The 17,731-nt window shown below is 35.5% G+C and overlaps 1 protein-coding gene across 2 annotated transcripts; it reads left to right on the top strand.

The window, feature by feature from the left end:
• The first annotated feature begins 4,567 nt into the window (after nt 1-4,567).
• On the top strand, nt 4,568-5,743 carry PDHA2 (pyruvate dehydrogenase E1 subunit alpha 2). Of its 2 annotated transcripts, XM_019647521.1 has the most exons (2): nt 4,568-5,080; nt 5,174-5,743. In XM_019647521.1, the coding sequence occupies exons 1-2, from the start codon at nt 4,568-4,570 to the stop codon at nt 5,741-5,743; spliced, it is 1,083 nt and encodes a 360-aa protein (XP_019503066.1). The 2 variants fall into 2 exon arrangements, with proteins under 2 accessions (XP_019503066.1, XP_019503065.1); XM_019647520.1 differs by having other exon boundaries at nt 4,568-5,743.
• Nucleotides 5,744-17,731: the final 11,988 nt, after the last annotated feature.

The following is a 17,731-nucleotide window of genomic DNA, read 5'->3' as shown; positions in this document are numbered from 1 at the left end:
GCTAACTTTGTATCTCCAGTAAAGAGATGCAAGGTTATCACATACCTGGGAACTATTTACAACAGTGCCTTAAATCTCAAATGAAAGCATATGATAGCTTGACATTTCATCTTCCTCATTAAAAAAAAAAAAAAGAAAAACATATTATTTTGCCAAGAATCTTTTGCTTGTTTGTTTGCACATATTTGCTATATTTGCAGAGCAATGAAAACTGATGATGTGTCCAACAGTACATTTGTAAAGTGGGTAACAAGAGTCGCCCCTTCCTCAGTCTCCTTTTCCCAAGATTTCTCTGTGATGGTCAAATGTGCTGCTCAAACTTCCTTCTAGGGGGCAGCAGTGCTTTGGCATTTTGCCAACATTCCTTTGTGTCTCTTTAAACCTAGTTCAGTGACTCAGGTCTTCTTCAAAGAAGCAAATCAAAGGAAATAAATATGGTAATTGTGTTATTGCACACTGATATTAGAAAAAGGTAGTAGTCTACCCAGAGTTGTTAGAAGGAAGGGTGGTTGGAGGCTATTTATAATGAAAACATCATAAAATGGCACAGTGAAGAGAAATTAATATATTGCAAAAAACTTTACAAAAGCAAGGTGCCCTCATTTCATTATTGAATTCATAGAGTTTATTTATACTACCACACTTAATATATACATTATTACTATAAAATTAAGGTTTCTGGGGATAAATGTATGTTTATTTAAAGAATAAAAATTTGAGATGTGAGATTTCAAGTATGTGAGAATTAAAATCTGCTGAACAAACACTTTCCCAAGAATTGTAAATAATAATTCTAGAAGGAAATGCAAGTAGACCTAACTCTGGCTTGAGCTTTCTTGAGTTTGCTTTGTTCTGTTAATGACATGTATTGATAATTTTTACTTTGAATGAGTTTATGATTTTACAAAACAACACAAAGGACTGAGTGAAAACCCGTGCATAACTCTTGATTCTTATACTAATCCTGTACTGATTGAGACACTAGGCATTAGCAAATCTTGGCACCATATTATATATACATTTTTATTTCTTAATTCATCGGGCCACATTTAATTACAGCTCTAATTATAGGGAGCTTATTAAAATGTTTGGAAAGTTTCTGTTTCTCTTTTAATATGTTTTTGTGTTGTGATCCCTTTTATCATTATCTGCTAAATATTGGTCCCAAACTCTACTTATAGGGGATTGGTTACTCTGGACATGATGACTGAGGCCATCCAGCAGGAAAAATGTGATGGCTCCACCAGTTGGTACTAAAAATTAACCCATAATGTCTTTCCTTTCCTTACACCATCAATATCGGGGTGGAATGAGAAGCACTCTCAATTTACCTCTCATTTTCAATCAAATCTTATCTTCATGGTAATTTATCCTGAATTTTTATTTAAGGATACTTTGGAACTATAAGGGGGGGGGCAGGGGTGAGGAGGAGAAAAAATATTGTTTGCCATGTGCTCTGAACTGTTCTGTAATAACCTCACTTATTATAACATTAAAGAGGAGCCTTGCTTGATTGTCATTATTTTACAGAATAAATGGTACCGACATTTTCCCTTTCTCCAGAGGAGATAAAGTCATAGACCAAATGGGGAAAATTATTTTCTGAGTTATATATAACTCAACTTTTTTCTTACTCATCACTCTTAATTGCCAAATCTTAGAACTATGAAAAAAATTACATTGCCACTAATCATGTAATGAGATCTGATATTATTTATCTAGAACATATTCACTTTTTAACAGCTTTTTTCAGTTAACATTTGGTGAAAAGTGCAATTATTACTGAAGGAATTTAAATACACCACAAACATGTTGTTCATTTTTATTTTCTGTAACATTTCTTTGTCACTTATTTAAAAGCATTTTCTATGCTATTGATGCAACGGGGGTGACATTTTAAAGATAAATTCAGCATCCCTCGCCCCTGTAGGATCAATCATTAGTCATGAAATGTGAAATTCTGTCACATTGACAAGAATGACTGCTACTATAATCACTGGCTCCTCTTTCATTAGGGTTTTTTGTGTTTTTGTTTTTGTTTTGTTTTTAGGTAAATGTAAAGTCTACCATTGGCCTTATAAAAGTACTCATCTATTTTCTTTTCATTTCAAATAGATTAAAAGTAAGATTTAGCATTAATTAAAAACTTAGAATTTACAGGGATTTTAATTGCAAACAACATTTGAGTGCTGAGCATATAGATGACTGTTGGTTCTGTTTGGTAATAAACCTGTTACTGGACAATGACAAGATCAAAAATAAGTCATTTGAAGAAAAGTGCACCATCATCGACTCCGTTGTCCATGTGTAACTTCAATCCTGTCTAACTGGGGGTAGGTAAGAGGAGAGGTTCAATAACTCAGAGTCTCCTTAAGAGTTTTAAACTTTTAGACTGATGTCTCAAAATTTCACTTTTTTGTGTGTTTTTAAAAATATGAATGGGTTTAGAAGCATAGTAAAAGCTCAAAAAATTATTACCAGGACTAATGAGTTTAATGGAAATACTTTGACATTATATTCTGTAAATATGATTTCACCTGTCTGTTTCTAAGTTGAATTTGAGAGGTATAGTATAACTAAGAGGTTCCTGGAAGTTTCACATTTTATTATTTATTCTCTTAACCAGAGCCTGTTGCAAAAAAAGGGCCATCTTCTGTGGCAACCTGTAGCACAGGTATTTCCCAATTAGCATCTTTGCATGTTCTCCTCTGGCATGAGTTAGGTTTAGCCTTGTCACACTGGGCTTTTAAGAGGAGCTCTATCTTTGCAGCCCAGGCTACATGTGACAAGATTAAATTGGCACACTTTACTGTGGAGCTTTTGTGTTCCTGGCAGTGTTACCCGGCTGATACCTCTGAGAGAAGGCTCAGCTGTCACTCAGTGACCCATTAACACTACTGTTCCATCCTGCAGTGTCATTTTTCTCATTCTCATGGAGATAATGCTCCCTGGAGATCTCCAATACCTGCAGGAATGAAAGAGAACAGCAGAGACAGGCTAACTATCAAAGGAGGAGCAAACAACACAGCAAGACCATGAATTCCAACAGCAGAATTTTAAATTGAGTGAAAAAATTAGGTCCATTATAATGGCTTGGTTGGGAAGGTGGAGAGAGGATCAAGTTTTAAGACATATCATAACTTTTTAACAAGTTATTTTCTCCTTCTTGCCTGAATATCAAAAGAAGTGTCCAAAATAACACTTGTAGCCAAATATAGAGAAGGCAGATGCTTTGAATATGTCCTAGGGACATTTGGGTAAGAATTTATTTACCAACTGGGATTTTGTATTTTATTTGCATGGTTATTTACAAACAGGCAGTGGATATAAAACACAGCATGAATTAAGGTGAATTGCTTAATAGTCTAAATAGAACAGGATCCCTGCTTATGGTTGGCTTATTGGGGTACAAAATCATCTTCCTAGTAAACCTATGAAAGAGGAAAATGATATGTGGTCTTTGTAATCCTAGGCTTCGGACTATTTTTGCCCTATGACTAAACTGTTATGAGTTACTTAAACAAACTCGATTGCTCTCTTTCAGTCCAAACTGTATACTCTTGAGTGAGTCACTTTACCAGAAGTGATACTTTCAAATGTTTACTGTATAAAGAGGTATTATCAGAACATGCTTCTCAGTTTCCCGGAATAAAACTGTTTCTATTTAGATTGATATAAAAGCCAAAAAACAAAACCACCTGAATCTTGATATTTTCTATGGACACCTGTCAAAGACATCATAGGGAAAAAGAAAAAAAAGTAAATTGGTCAGAAAATAAGAATAAAACTGTCTGTACAGGATTCAGGATTTTAAGAACGGCGCCATATCAAAAACTCGTTCATTGTTATGGCGATCTGCATCCAACCCGGCTTCCAGTTTTTCCCACACCAGGTGGTTTAGATCATGATTCTCAGGCTGGGGTTTGTGTACTCTCACCTGCCCTCCACCCCAGGTGACACAGGGACTAGAAGCCAAAAAGATAAATGTGGTGTGTTCTGGGGCACCAAGTTTTTCTAAAAAAGTGTTTGTTTTTTAAATTAAGTGTTTAAAATAATAATAAAGCTACAAGTAATTTACATCTTTATTTTTACATTTAAAAGAAATATGGTATATTATAGAGTAGGATAAAATATTCATACATATGTTAAAAAAAAGACTTTAAAGAAATATTGGTAAAATATCTTTGGCTTAACCTATCAGAATTCCTGTATGCCTCAGGGATTGCATTTGTTCCTCTCTTCCATTGATACACGTTTGAGATGCACTGCTACGGTGTTTAGCAGGGAGAAAGGATTGTCAGGATTTAGCAACGACGATGGCGTTCATTAGGATCCAGTATTAGACACAACCTTTATTCTTAATTTTACAATTGTAAGGCCCTGTAAAAATCTATCAATCCAGGCTGGCGGCCAGTGACCCAGCGCACATGACGTGGCCTCTGTCACCAACGCACCCATTGTGGCGCCACGTGTGCTAGCGCGCGGGAGGCGGCTCAGAAGGCGACAGGACACGCAGCACCGGACTCTGGGCAGTTGGGAGTCGCCAGTGCCGCCCCCGCCGCCTTCCATGAGGAAGTTGCTTGCTGCTGCCGTGTCCCTCGCGTTGTCGGGTGTCCCCCAGAAACCCGCTAGCAGAGTGCTGGTGGCATCCTGTAACTATTCAAAAGATGCTTCATTTGAAATTAAGAAATGTGATCTTTACCGGTTGGAAGATGGTCCCCCTGTCACAACAGTGCTCACTCGGGAGGATGGGCTCAAATACTATAAGATGATGCAGACTATTCGCCGAATGGAATTGAAGGCAGATCAGTTGTATAAACAGAAGTTTATTCGTGGCTTCTGTCACTTGTGCGATGGTCAGGAAGCTTGTTGCGTGGGCCTTGAGGCTGGGATAAATCCCACCGATCACGTCATCACCTCCTATCGGGCTCATGGCTTCTGCTGTACTCGTGGACTCTCTGCGCGGTCAATCCTTGCAGAGCTTACAGGACGAAGAGGAGGTTGTGCTAAAGGGAAAGGAGGGTCGATGCATATGTATTGCAAGAACTTCTACGGGGGCAATGGGATCGTGGGAGCCCAGGTTCCCCTGGGGGCTGGTATTGCCCTGGCCTGTAAATACGAGGGAAGCAATGAGATCGCTTTGACTGTCTATGGGGATGGTGCTGTTAATCAGGGTCAGGTATCTGAAGCTTACAATATGGCAGCTTTGTGGAAATTACCTTGTATTTTCATTTGTGAGAATAACCACTATGGGATGGGAACAGCTACTGAGAGAGCATCAGCCAGCACTGATTACTACAAGAGAGGCAATTTTATCCCCGGACTGAGGGTAGATGGCATGGATGTTCTATGTGTTCGGGAGGCAACCAAGTTTGCGGCTGACTATTGCAGATCTGGAAAGGGGCCCATAGTGATGGAGCTGCTGATGTACCGTTATCACGGACACAGCATGAGTGATCCTGGAGTCAGTTATCGTACTCGAAAAGAAATTCATAATGTAAGAAGCAAGAGTGATCCTATTATGCTTCTCAAAGATAGAATGGTAAACAAAAAGCTTGCCAGTATTGAAGAATTAAAGGAAATTGATGTTGAAGTGAGAAAAGAAATCGATGATGCAGCCCAGTTTGCTACAACTGATCCTGAACCACCTTTGGAAGAAATAGGCCATCACATCTACAGCAGTAGTCCACCTTTTGAAGTTCGTGGTGCAAACCCGTGGATCAAGTTTAAGTCCATAAATTAAAAGGACACTCTATGTAAATTAATTTTTAGTCCTTCAAAGGAGAAGTCATGGTCAACTTTAAAAAAATGTGTGCCCAATTTTGTAAAAAGAGGAATAAGTAAACCCCAGAAAACAAAAGTCTTGTAAACTTTTATTAAAGGAAGTTGAGATCATTAAGAGTCTATTAAAAGATTGAAAGGGATCAGTGTATACACTCAACTAAAAGGAGTATAATATTCAATTATACATTGTTGTATTAAATGGTACTAAGCATTTAGTATTCTTAAGACATAAACTGAAGCACATTAAAATTTTCAAGACTTTATTTGAGCATACATTGATTAGAATCAGGCAGTGCCAAACTAAAGGCAGTTAGGAGCCATCACCAACAGGAGCTAAGGAAGAGGTTTCTATCCAGAAGCAAAGCAAAGATTATTTGATTGGCTATAGCTTAAGCAGTTGCCTTATTTGGGGAAGCCTAGTTGGCTGTTTGTGATTGGTTATTCTTGAGTTTCATTTGCTCAGATTGGAGTGCATTGACTCTGGCTTAGGTTTTTGTTTGCTTACACCTTTGGTTGGCATCTAAGGCACTAGAGCCACCTTGTCTGAGGGCCACCTTGTTTAATTACTTAAACAGTAGGAATATCTTAAAGCTTATTTTACAATTATACAAGTCTGAAACAGGAAAAACAGGGAAAAGATCATTTAACATCCCATGTTATTTGCTATAATAGTTCAATTTCATTTAGCTTTATGTTATTTTAATCAACACTCTTATTCAAAGGAAAAAGTAATTCTTTGATTTCTGCTTCACCCAGCCAGGGCTTTGTGTGTAAAGTCTCCATCCTGAGGTAGAGAGGTAATTTCAAGCCACACCAAGGTATCAGGAACCCTGCAGCTATGCAACTTACAATGGTTGACTTGAATTAACCAGTAACACAGCCTACTATAATAGCGTGTGGTGCATGTGCACACACATACGAGCATGCACACATACTCAATATTGATGCTAAAGCCAGTTAACACAGACCATGTTTCCAATGAAACATGATATATAACAGGGCAGAGCAAGATAGGACAAGGACATTTTTATCATGTACTTTATTGTAATATTTTTAGTATACTAATTTAAAGGAAAAATATAAACGAAGTAAAATCTAGGGGAAAAGCTGCATTTTTGCTCTAACCTTCAGGTTAAAGCTACTCTTATTTTACAGTCCATTTGTACTTTTATGTGTTACATAGAGAACTATCATGGTAAATTTGAGACTGAAAAATGAATGAACAGATATGGTAGCATCAAAGAATTTAAGCAGAGGTGATGGTATTTATAAAAGGTTGAGAATAAAATCTGCCTTAGTGAGAACTGAACATTCACAGACAACTTTTTTCAAAGGGAAATCTAACTTGGATCTATAGCGCCACATTATATCAATTAGCAAATCAGGACTTTGTGAGAACATGTTTACTTGGTTATATTTGACTAATGACCTAAAATCCTTTTGAGTATGATGTTTGGCCTCTCTTACTCCTCTGAGGTAAACTCACTAAAATCAGAAATCAGAATTTTCCTGTGATTTAAGAAATACTTTGTAAAAAAACACTCAAAGAATTAGTTGTTAAAGGTTAAAGCTCATCACCAGAAAAAAAATAATTGTAAATACCCATGGTGATGTTCACTAGACTTATTTGGTTATCATTTCATAATATATAGCTATAGCAAATCATTATATCCACCTGAAACTAATATTCCATTATATGTCATTTACATGTAGCTTGAGAAAAAGTTAAAGCCTTTTCTTTATTGTATATAGCATCTACTTCTACAAATAAAAACTAGATACTTTCTAAGAGCTCTAACAGAAAACCAAAAGTTTAGAGGCCTGTGAGTGTGTGACTATATATACATATATGTAACTAGATTAGTCTTCATACCTTTCACCAAATAGATTTAAATAAGTAAGATAATATGCTAAATTCAGAATGCAGAGATAAGCATTGGTTTGTTTATAAATCAGTGATATTCCTACCTAATATGTTTTGATTATGCAGATTCAGTTCAGAAGTAACTTGATTGGAGTCCTTTCATTAAAAACAAGTATTTCATTTTTATTTATTTTGACATACTTATATTTTCATAAACTCGCAAGTGGAAGATAGGCTGCTCAATTACAGCTATTTTGTGTATACATTATACAGAAATCATATTAAAAGTTTGTTTATATTATAGATTCTTTTAATATCAGTAAAATTTAAGATATAAATAATTGATTAGAAATGAAACCATCACTAAACCAAGATACACAGTTACTTTGTTTCAGGAAAAAAAATCCAATCTTACTATATTAGAGAAATAAAGTACACTTGTCACAATATACATTTTAAAATTCCATTAAAGTGGGGAGTTTTCAATGTTTTCTCAATTCAATTATGTCCAGGCTTTTGTGTGTACATTCAGGAAATATATCGCTGGTTGCACACAATTCTGTATTTTTTGCAAAACAAAACAAAATAAAAAGAACCAAAACAAAACCCCCTGTTGTTTTCAATTAGGTCAAGCAATAAATTAATAATAGCACTTGGCTCCTACTTCTGGTCTATACTACTCAGTCTATTTTATCCACATATTATCAGACCAAATATGCCATGATGGTCATATTAACAATATCACTATTGCAACAATGCTAGAATATTTGAGAGAAGTAAGAGTTTCTATTATCTTGATATTTATAATATCCTATAAAGGTAAAGGATTGTGTGCATATCTGTGTAACGAAATGAAAAAGAAAGGAGGTTAAGGAAATTTTATAAAGGAAATACCTAGATACATTAGAATTGTGTTTATTTTCAAAAATTGATATGTCTGCTAATCTAATGTACAAAAAACAGAGCAGATGTTAATGAAATTTAACCTGATGATTTATTTGTGAGAAAGAGCTAGTTTTAAAACTCGAAATATAGGTCGCATACCATAAAATTCATCCTTTTATCATGTATAATTCAGTAGATATTAGTGTTCACAAAGTTGTGCAATCATTTCCACTATCTATTTCCAAAACATTTTCATCACCCCAAAGAGAAAGCCCATACCCATTATCAGTCAATTCTGATTTCCTCATCTCTTCATCTTCTGGAAAATACTAATCTACTTTCTATCACTACATTTGTCTATTCTGGAAATTTAACGTAAATTATATATGAGGTCTGACAATTAAGTTCACAAACTTATTGCAACAATGTTGCTAACCTTTTTTGATATCAGAGGGATTATTCACTATGAATTTGTACCAACTGGACAAACAGTTAACCAAGTTTACTATTTGGAAGTGCTGAAAACGGTGCGTGAAAAAGTTAGACAACCTGAACTTTTTGCCAACAATTCATGGCTCTTGCATCACAACAATACATCAACTCATAGGGAACTGTTTTTAGCCAGTAAACAAATAACTGTATTGGAACACCCTCCCTACTCACCTGATCTATCCCCTAATGACTTATTTCTTTACCTGAAGATGAAGGAAATATTGAAAGGAAGACATTTTGATGACATTCAGCACATTAAGGGTAATACAATGACGGCTGATGGCCTTTCCAGAAAAAGAGTTCCAAAATTGCTTTGAAGGGTGGACTAGGCACTGGCATCTGTGCATAGCTTTCCAAGTGGTATACTTCAAAGGTGACCATAGTGATAGTCAGCAATGAGGTATGTAGCACTTTTTCTAGGATCAGTTCACAAACTTAATTGTCCAACCTTGTATATGCTCTTTTGTGTCTGTCTTTTTTTGCTTATCATAATGTATTCAAGTTTTGTTGTAGCACGTGTCAGTACTATATTGCTTTTTTATGAATGAATAACATTCTATTTTATTTAACCATTTATCAGTTGATGGACATTTGGGTTTTTTCTGCTTCTTGGCTACTAAGAACAATAAAAGCCATTATTGATGAGAAATCATTCAGTCGTTTCCTTATAAACACAAAGATAAAAGAAATTTTCAAGGTATTAGGCCAAAAAAATGCAACAGAATTTTTTACAATACCACCTCAATTAGATAAAATTACTTGAACACGGTGTTGAAATATTTTCAGCTTGCGTATTTATCAGCTTATATGACCTACTGTTCCAATTGGATTTGGATTTTTAATGGACTCTAATTTTTAGAACAATTTTAGTTTTACAGAAAAATTTGAGGACAAGAAATAGAATTCCACTGTGAGGTGCACCCATTCCCCTATTGCAAACATTTTAGAGTGGTTTGTGGGAAAGAAGGGATAATCCCAGCTGGCATAGGTGCCTCAAACCCTGCACATCCCAAAGAAAGGCCTGTCTTCACACCCCTGGGAGATAACTTCTGTACCCTGGGAATGTTTAGCCTGATAAGAATATATCTGTGTGTCCGAAGCCTGGAACCATGCTATACTAGTTTGTCCAGATAAGTTTGTCTTAATAATATGTCCCCATGTAACTCCACTGAGAAGAAATACTGGGAAGCACGCGCCTAGTTTCTCCTGGACTTCTCTCCATGTGTTTTTTCCCTTTGCTGATTTTGATCTGTATCGTTCAGTGTAATAAAATATTATGATAAGCATAGCAAAAAGGAGTCAAGCTTCTTATGCAGAACAAATATATATATATAGGAGTCCTAGACACATTAAATGACTAATTCAAGCTCACATATTGAGTGATAGTGGTAGCTATTAATCTTGCTCCTGTTCTTTTTTGCTAGACTGCATGAGTGCAAGACAATATGCTTAGTATTTAATATACATTGCTACACTTAATATTTGAAATATGCACATAGTATGGGCATTTTAATCTTTACTTTACAAAAGAGGAAACTGAGGCTCAAATTAATTAAGTTGCTTAGGATGTCACAATTATAAATGATGAAGGCAAGATTCAAAGCCAGCCAACAAAGTCCATATTTTGAAATTACTTTTTGGTACTACTTTCTAATCATTACTTCTTGTAATACTCAACCATATAACTGGTGGGGGAAAAAATGGCATGTTAATAAGTGAATGAATGGAATTAAACTAGAACCAAGGGGTTTTATCAATTATTTTACTGTATACTGATTTCAGATTTTGAAGCTTAGAGTTGAAACACAAAGACTAATATTGAGAGGGGAAAATGCATAGGGCATAGGAAGTCAGGCCGATGAAAGAAAGCCACACATTCTGTGATACTCCTCTCACTGAGAAGTGAAATCTATGTTCCTCTCCCTTGAATCTGGTGGGCCTATGTCTCCTCTGACCAATAGAAAGCAGCAGAAATAATGCTCTGCAGTTTCAGGGCCTAACACATAAGAAACAGGCAGACTTTTCTTCATGTCTCTTAGAACATAATCTCTGGGAGTTGTGATTCTCCATTTAAGTTCAAATATATCAAGAAACCTCGCTAGAGAGTACATGGGAAAATACTGTGGTCACTAGTCCCAGCTGAGCTGAGTCTTTTAACAAAACCCACCCACCCATACACACACACACACACACACACACACACACACACACACACACACACACATGCACGTACACAACCAGGTATGTAAATAAAGGCCACCTTGGGTACTCCAGATAGCTCATTTGCTCACTGAAAGCCAACAAGTGACCACAATGACTCAAGGAAGAGTGAAAGCATTAGTCAAACTGCCCAGATTCTTAATGTATAAATCTCAAGAAAAACAAAATGGTTGCTTTTAAGAGTCTAATGATTGAGGTACTTTGTTACATAGCAACAGATAACCAGAATAGAAAGTGAGGTTAATCTCAGCATAAATGAAAGTTACATTGCTTACTCTAAGCATCAAATGTCAGGAGAACAGTTGAAGGCTACTAAAACAACTCAAAACAGAAAACCCAGAGGAGGAAACAAGTCTCCAATAAAAATAAGAAAAACTAGGCATAAAACTACAACTGTTTAACATACATCTTTCCATCATAGGTTTTCATGATATTATAGTAAAGTGTTGACAACCATAGATCAAGAATCACACTCAGATTATATGTGCAATTTCATTGACTGGGGCTTGTCTAAAGTCCAGATGGAAGCTTTCTGTTGATGATTGACTATAAGGCCTTGTTGAGTCATAGCTGGCACTTGAAATGCCAAGGTAGTTTGTGAGCAAATTGTTGGGAGTTCACAGCTATTTGTGACCAGTCTACCCAAGTAGTGAAGAGGAATCATGGCAGCCAAGGACTCAGGATTAACAGAACCTGAGAGGCAAAGCTGGAATGAAGTCAAGAGCTGAGCCAAATTGGTGGGTACAGACAGGAGAGACAGAAGACTAAACCAGAGGCCAGGGCAATGAGGTAGAAATATGTAACAAATAAGGGCAAAGGAACTAGAAGTAGTAGGTTGGCATATTGGTGACCTTTGTGTTATCACAGAAGTCAATACCTATTGGATGAATTGAACCCATAGTATCTTATGTACCGACAGGTCCTTTAGAACCTAATGATTCTTGTCTAGTATCACTTGGTCTTAAAGCAATCTAGTAATTGTGTGACAAAGAAATAAAATAGTCTGGACTTTGGTGTCATTTAAATCTGGGTTCAAATCATGGCCCTGCCTTCTATGAGAAATGGTGCCTTAAGAAATTAACTTAATTCTCTATATCTCCTCTTCATTTATGATAAGGTTGACCCATATGATTGTTGTACAATTTAAATGAAGAAGTGAAGTAATATCTAGTTTAGTTCCATGGATACCCAAGATGATCTGGTCTATAGAAAAAGAGAGCTGTTTACTTAGAAAACGACAAAAAATTTGAAGAGACCACTCTTCCTCATCTGAAAGCAATTTAAAAAAAATCTTCAGTTTTATATAGGTAACTAGGTGCAGAGATTGCTGTGGTCAGAAGAAAATGAGAGCTGCATGTGGGATATAGTTTCGCAAATTCATCCACCCTTTGTTTGCTCATGGCCTTCTCACTCTTGACTTAAGTAGTTCTCCTTCAGCCAGCATTAGATACCAAACATCGTAATGAAAGGCCAGCAAGATTGGACAGTAAAACAATATAGGAATAACAGAATGCCCTAATTTGCACTCAAATTTTGTTTAAAATTGGGCTCTACTTATCTTTTAACTATAGTAAAGCATGTAGATGTTATACAGATACTACTTTGGTAGAACCAAGACTGGGAAATGCAAATTTTGTCATTCCGTTGTAATACAGATAACTATAGAATTTTAATTCTAGCAATTCCTTCAAAATTAGTCCCACTCTTCCTATTATAGATTTATTTTAAGATGTATTCCCAAATATTAATAAAGGCAGGGATCTGATAAAGCTTGAAACAAAATCTAACCAGAACTCTCTGTTCAATCAGTATTATAATTCTTTCTCTTTGGCTACTTCATGTCTCTTTGATACGTGAGGCTGATCTGTATGGCAAAGAGCAAAGATGAGGGATCTCTGTACTGGAATTTGAGAAAGAGAGATGGGAGCGTTCTGCTCATGCACAGAAAACAACACAATTAAATTAGGAAACACTGACGGGCAACAAAGACAGTTCATACAATACTATCCTTTTGACATGCCAATAAATACTCAAGCTGAATAATTTACCCAAAGAAAAAGAGCCCACTCAAACCTCATGACCTTTCGAACAATGAGCAGGAGTTCAATTATCCACAAATGTTCTATTGGAAGGCAGCTTTGCAGGCCACAGTATTATATCAGCAGACATACGTCAGAATTATTAAAGAGGGAGAATGCTGCCTTTATAGTTTCTGTGTCCTGCTATAGTTTATGTTACCTTCCTTCTAAAAACCTGCTGCCACATGAAGTAGCACTTTGCCAAAAAAAAGGAGAAAAAGAGTAGGAGGAAGTAATTATTTTAATAATGTTTCTGGCGAGTTTGAGCTATTAGGTTTCACTGGAACACTTAATCTGCACATTACTAGAGTGATGCTGTCACTTTAGAAAGTACTATATAATTTGCTTCCATTACAGACTCAGAGTAACTTGCCAACAGTGTCCAGAGAATTTCTCCATCACCATCCATATGGACTGCAGTGCTGCAGAGAGAGCAGCTCATCGCTTTCTTGGGTTACATCTGGGTTCCAAGAATTGAAGAGCTTTTTCCTTCACTGATATCTACAGCTTACCTTAGACAAAATGGTATAGAAGTCATGTGGAATATCACATATTTTGGAACCAAAGCAGTACAGTTTACTACCACTATGAAAGCATTTTATGAACTCTGTTCTTGGGAAGGTGGCATATTTCTTGTGATTTAAACGTATCTTCCAAAATCCTTCGTCGGTTCTCTCCTTGTCTTTTGATAGTCTTCTTAACCTTGTATGTTTTCCTATATTTTTCTGAATTGTTTAGATTAAAACCAAGAGCTGTTCAAAAAATAAACTCGGACAGGCATAAAGATATTAGAGACACAATTTCACTATCCAGACTTTATTTATTCACTGAATTGTGCTGCCGGAAAAGAGCTGAACTCTTATTAGATCATAGTCAACTTGACTCAATTATACCTGAGGTCAGACCCAACAGAAGTCAACTGTTGTCCTTTCTGGCTGTGTGATCTCGGGTGAGTTAATTTCTTTTCTGAGTCACTATCTACTACTCTGTAAAAAAGAGGGATATCACACTTAACCTTGTAGCGCTGTTGTAAAGATTGGAAATAACATGCATAAAGTCCTCAGTGCTTGTCACATCAGATTCTCCAAACAGTAGTTATATATTCCCTTCTCCTCCCCTTCTTCTTCATCTCGACTGTCTTATGTTTAATGCTTAATTTTTTGTCACATATTTTTACAGAAAAATATCTCATTTGTCTCTTAACTTTCCCAAATGTCATTTAGATTTTGAATCCATTATTCTAAAAACTTAGTCATGATTTTTATTCAGTGATTCCTGAAACTCACTAGGCATTGCTCTTATTGCATTATACATGTCATCGGTGGAAAATGTAAATGTCACCTGGTCTATAAATTGAGTTTACTGCATATGTAGTGTAGGTATGTGTTGCTAAGAGTGTGGCTTGCCTATCCTTTTTATCCAGGTTACTTATTCACTTTGAACTACTCCATTTCCTAATAACCCTATCACATTGTATTTTGTATGAAATATAACTCTTATCATAAAGATTTTTATTAGTATAAAACTTTCAAATGTCTCAAGACCTATGAACCTTACATATGTTTGCTAATTTAGAAAGAAAGTTGTCATATGCACAATAAGATTTACATGTGTGTAAATGTTTCCTTGGAGAATAAATTTGCTATTTTTATTCTTTAATAAGGACTTTATTTTTTGTTAATCAATATGAAGGAACAGGTGGCAGCATTTTGTGAAGTTAAATGAGCAGTAGAGCAAACACTCTATTTATTAATATTATTCATAAAGTTTTGATCATAAACAGCATTAAACTACTTACTATTCACCATAAGGGTGTAAAATGCGCCTTGGAGCTTCATGAAATCAATGACATGTTGCCCTCTATTCAATGCTGCTATTTGGCAAAGAGAGAAGAATCCACTCCTCAAACTCAGCATGCCATTTTTTAATTCACACTTAAATTTCCACTTGAGGAGGCAAGCCAAAACAAAATAGCCCTCCCTGAGATGCACCCTGGGAATAAATGCCCTCCCAACTTGAATAATTATCTGAGAAGAGTCTTTCTGGCTCCCCCTTTCCATCTGAATAGAAGTTGCTTGTTAGGACCTAGTTGTTTTCTATCCCTCTATTTGCATAATTCACAGATGTCCACCTGCTGGCCCTATTCTGTCCCATAAATGATAGTCATTGTTAGCTGAGTAAATTGTTCTCAGGGATTACATGGATATTTAGGTAAAGTTTTTTTTATTCTCCTCCAATTGATATTCTGTGCAATTCAGCCTAATTCTGTAAATATCAAATGTTTTTAGTATCATTAATTGTTTCAGCATTTTCTTTACCTAAGTTACTAAGAAGGTATTTTTCAGAAGAAAGTGATACACAAGGCCTTCGCTCTACAAATAAAAGAGACACATGTTTGAATCAAGAGTTTCAGACATCAAACATAAATGTGTTACATAGATTTAGCATAATTGGGTCAAAACTTCCGATCAGTATATTCATCTAGAATAGGATTTTTGAGAAGCAAAACACTGGGCTTCAATAACACATAGTAAAATTTGATTTAAAAATATTTTGCTCAAGTGTTTCTATGTCTATACCACCCTGAACTCGCCTGATCTCATCTTTCTGGAGTTTTACTACATTTAAATTTTTCTCTGCTCTTTCAAAATGGGTTACATTTTGAAATGGTTCATCCAGCAGTTGATGATTAATTTTTGAACTGTGAAGTGCAGAAAAAATTCACTGCATTTGTTTATCTTTATAAAAATTTTGGATGAGGGCTCTTGGAAGTGTAAGTTAATATTAACAATCATGTCACAGCATGGTTTTGTAAATACTGTTAATAGTGAACATAAATTCCTAATGTAGGACCAGTTTTTTTCTGGCTAGGATCAAGAAGCCACTTAATTCGTTTTTTAAAAGAAATTGTTTTTTAATCTATAAGAAATTTGACTTGAATTGCTATCTTAAAATATGGGATCTCTGATGGTGAATACATGTAACCACCTTTATGGTTTCTGTTTTTCTGGAAGGTGGCAAATACAAGATGCAAGGTAATCACAATGTTGCATTTTCTTTCCATTTTATACATGTCAGTATTTTATATGTGAAAATAATACAGAAATTGAGATTAATACCACTCAATTATGATAGGGTGGTATTAGAATATCTGTGCCTCACCAAGAAAATATTCTTGGTCTCTCTGTCCTGTGAAAAGCCAGTTCTGATTTCCATCACCTTCTAGGCTGTTGAACCGATCACTTCTAAGGTTTCCTGGAAGTGGTGTAGTATTTGAATCAGAGTATATGACATAATTTTAAAAAGAAATGAGGAAAGTGATGTACCTCCTAGGAGACACATAGTTAAAAAAATGCAGCGAGTTTGACTATATCTAATCTCTGCTCTCCTCACTTTAACTACGAATGAACCAATGTGAATTATAATAAATGCTATGTGAAAACTAAACATAGCAAACTTGTTCATTATCCTCAGGACAGAACACATGGTAAGTGTTTCATAAATAAGGAGTAAATAAAGAAAATATATAGTTTTACTAAAACAGGGAGAAAAAGTGGATATGTAGGTTAGAAAGAGAGAAAATGACAAGTTTCTCTTAAGTAAAACTAGGTTTCTCCATCTGGCTTTTTCTAAGAGTTCCAAAGGGGCACTGAGAATAGGTTTTCTTTTTCTTTTTCTTTTTCTTTTCCTTCTTTACTGCTAAAGATGCATATTGCTCAAAGATGAAAGAGAATCAAAGAAAGGGGTGCCTAAGACTATTTTATTTTGACCATTATTAGTACGTAATAGTACCAGAGGCAACTTGGCAAGCCATATGGCCACAAATAATATATGGAATATCATGTTTCCTTTTCCAACATAAGAATTTTTTTTACTATCCGTTTATTTAAGTAGTTATCATTAGAACTAGATGTGATTGATTTAAATTAGAGCTTCATTGTTACTTACATGAATAAATAATTGAATAAACAAACAAATAAACAAGAAAAAAAGTATAAATCCCCCATGTTGAAAAATTCCAAATAATTCCTGTACATATTCTACCCTCAAGTAGGTGTTGCACAACTCCCAATTCCTTAGATGTAGGCTGTGCATAGTGACTTTCTTCCAAAGAATATAGATTGAAAATAGGCAGTATGGTAACTTGACAGTAGAGAAATCTGACAAACACTACCTAGGTCAGGTAATTGAGTTCAATGTCAACAATGATAAATCATGTTGATAGTATGTACCCTTGAAATGATATGATGTAAATGGCTCATAACTTCATGGTCTTCTTCCTAAAACATGTAATCCTAGCTTAATCATGAGAAAAGCATCAAATACCTATTAAGTGATGTTACACCAAATACCTGATTAGCACTACCCAAACCTATCAAGGTCATCCAAGCAAGGAATATCTGATAAA

The sequence above is a fragment of the Hipposideros armiger genome, unplaced genomic scaffold (genome assembly GCF_001890085.2).
Source record: "Hipposideros armiger isolate ML-2016 unplaced genomic scaffold, ASM189008v1 scaffold_112, whole genome shotgun sequence".
In the NCBI taxonomy this organism is placed as follows: Eukaryota; Metazoa; Chordata; class Mammalia; order Chiroptera; family Hipposideridae; genus Hipposideros; species Hipposideros armiger.
Note: the sequence above shows the minus strand (reverse complement) of the source record. Positions and strands in the feature narration are given on the sequence as shown.

Excerpts from the sequence above, each read along its gene's own strand:
- PDHA2 (XM_019647520.1), top strand. The coding sequence starts at position 4,568 with ATGAGGAAGTTGCTTGCTGCTGCCGTGTCCCTCGCGTTGTCGGGTGTC.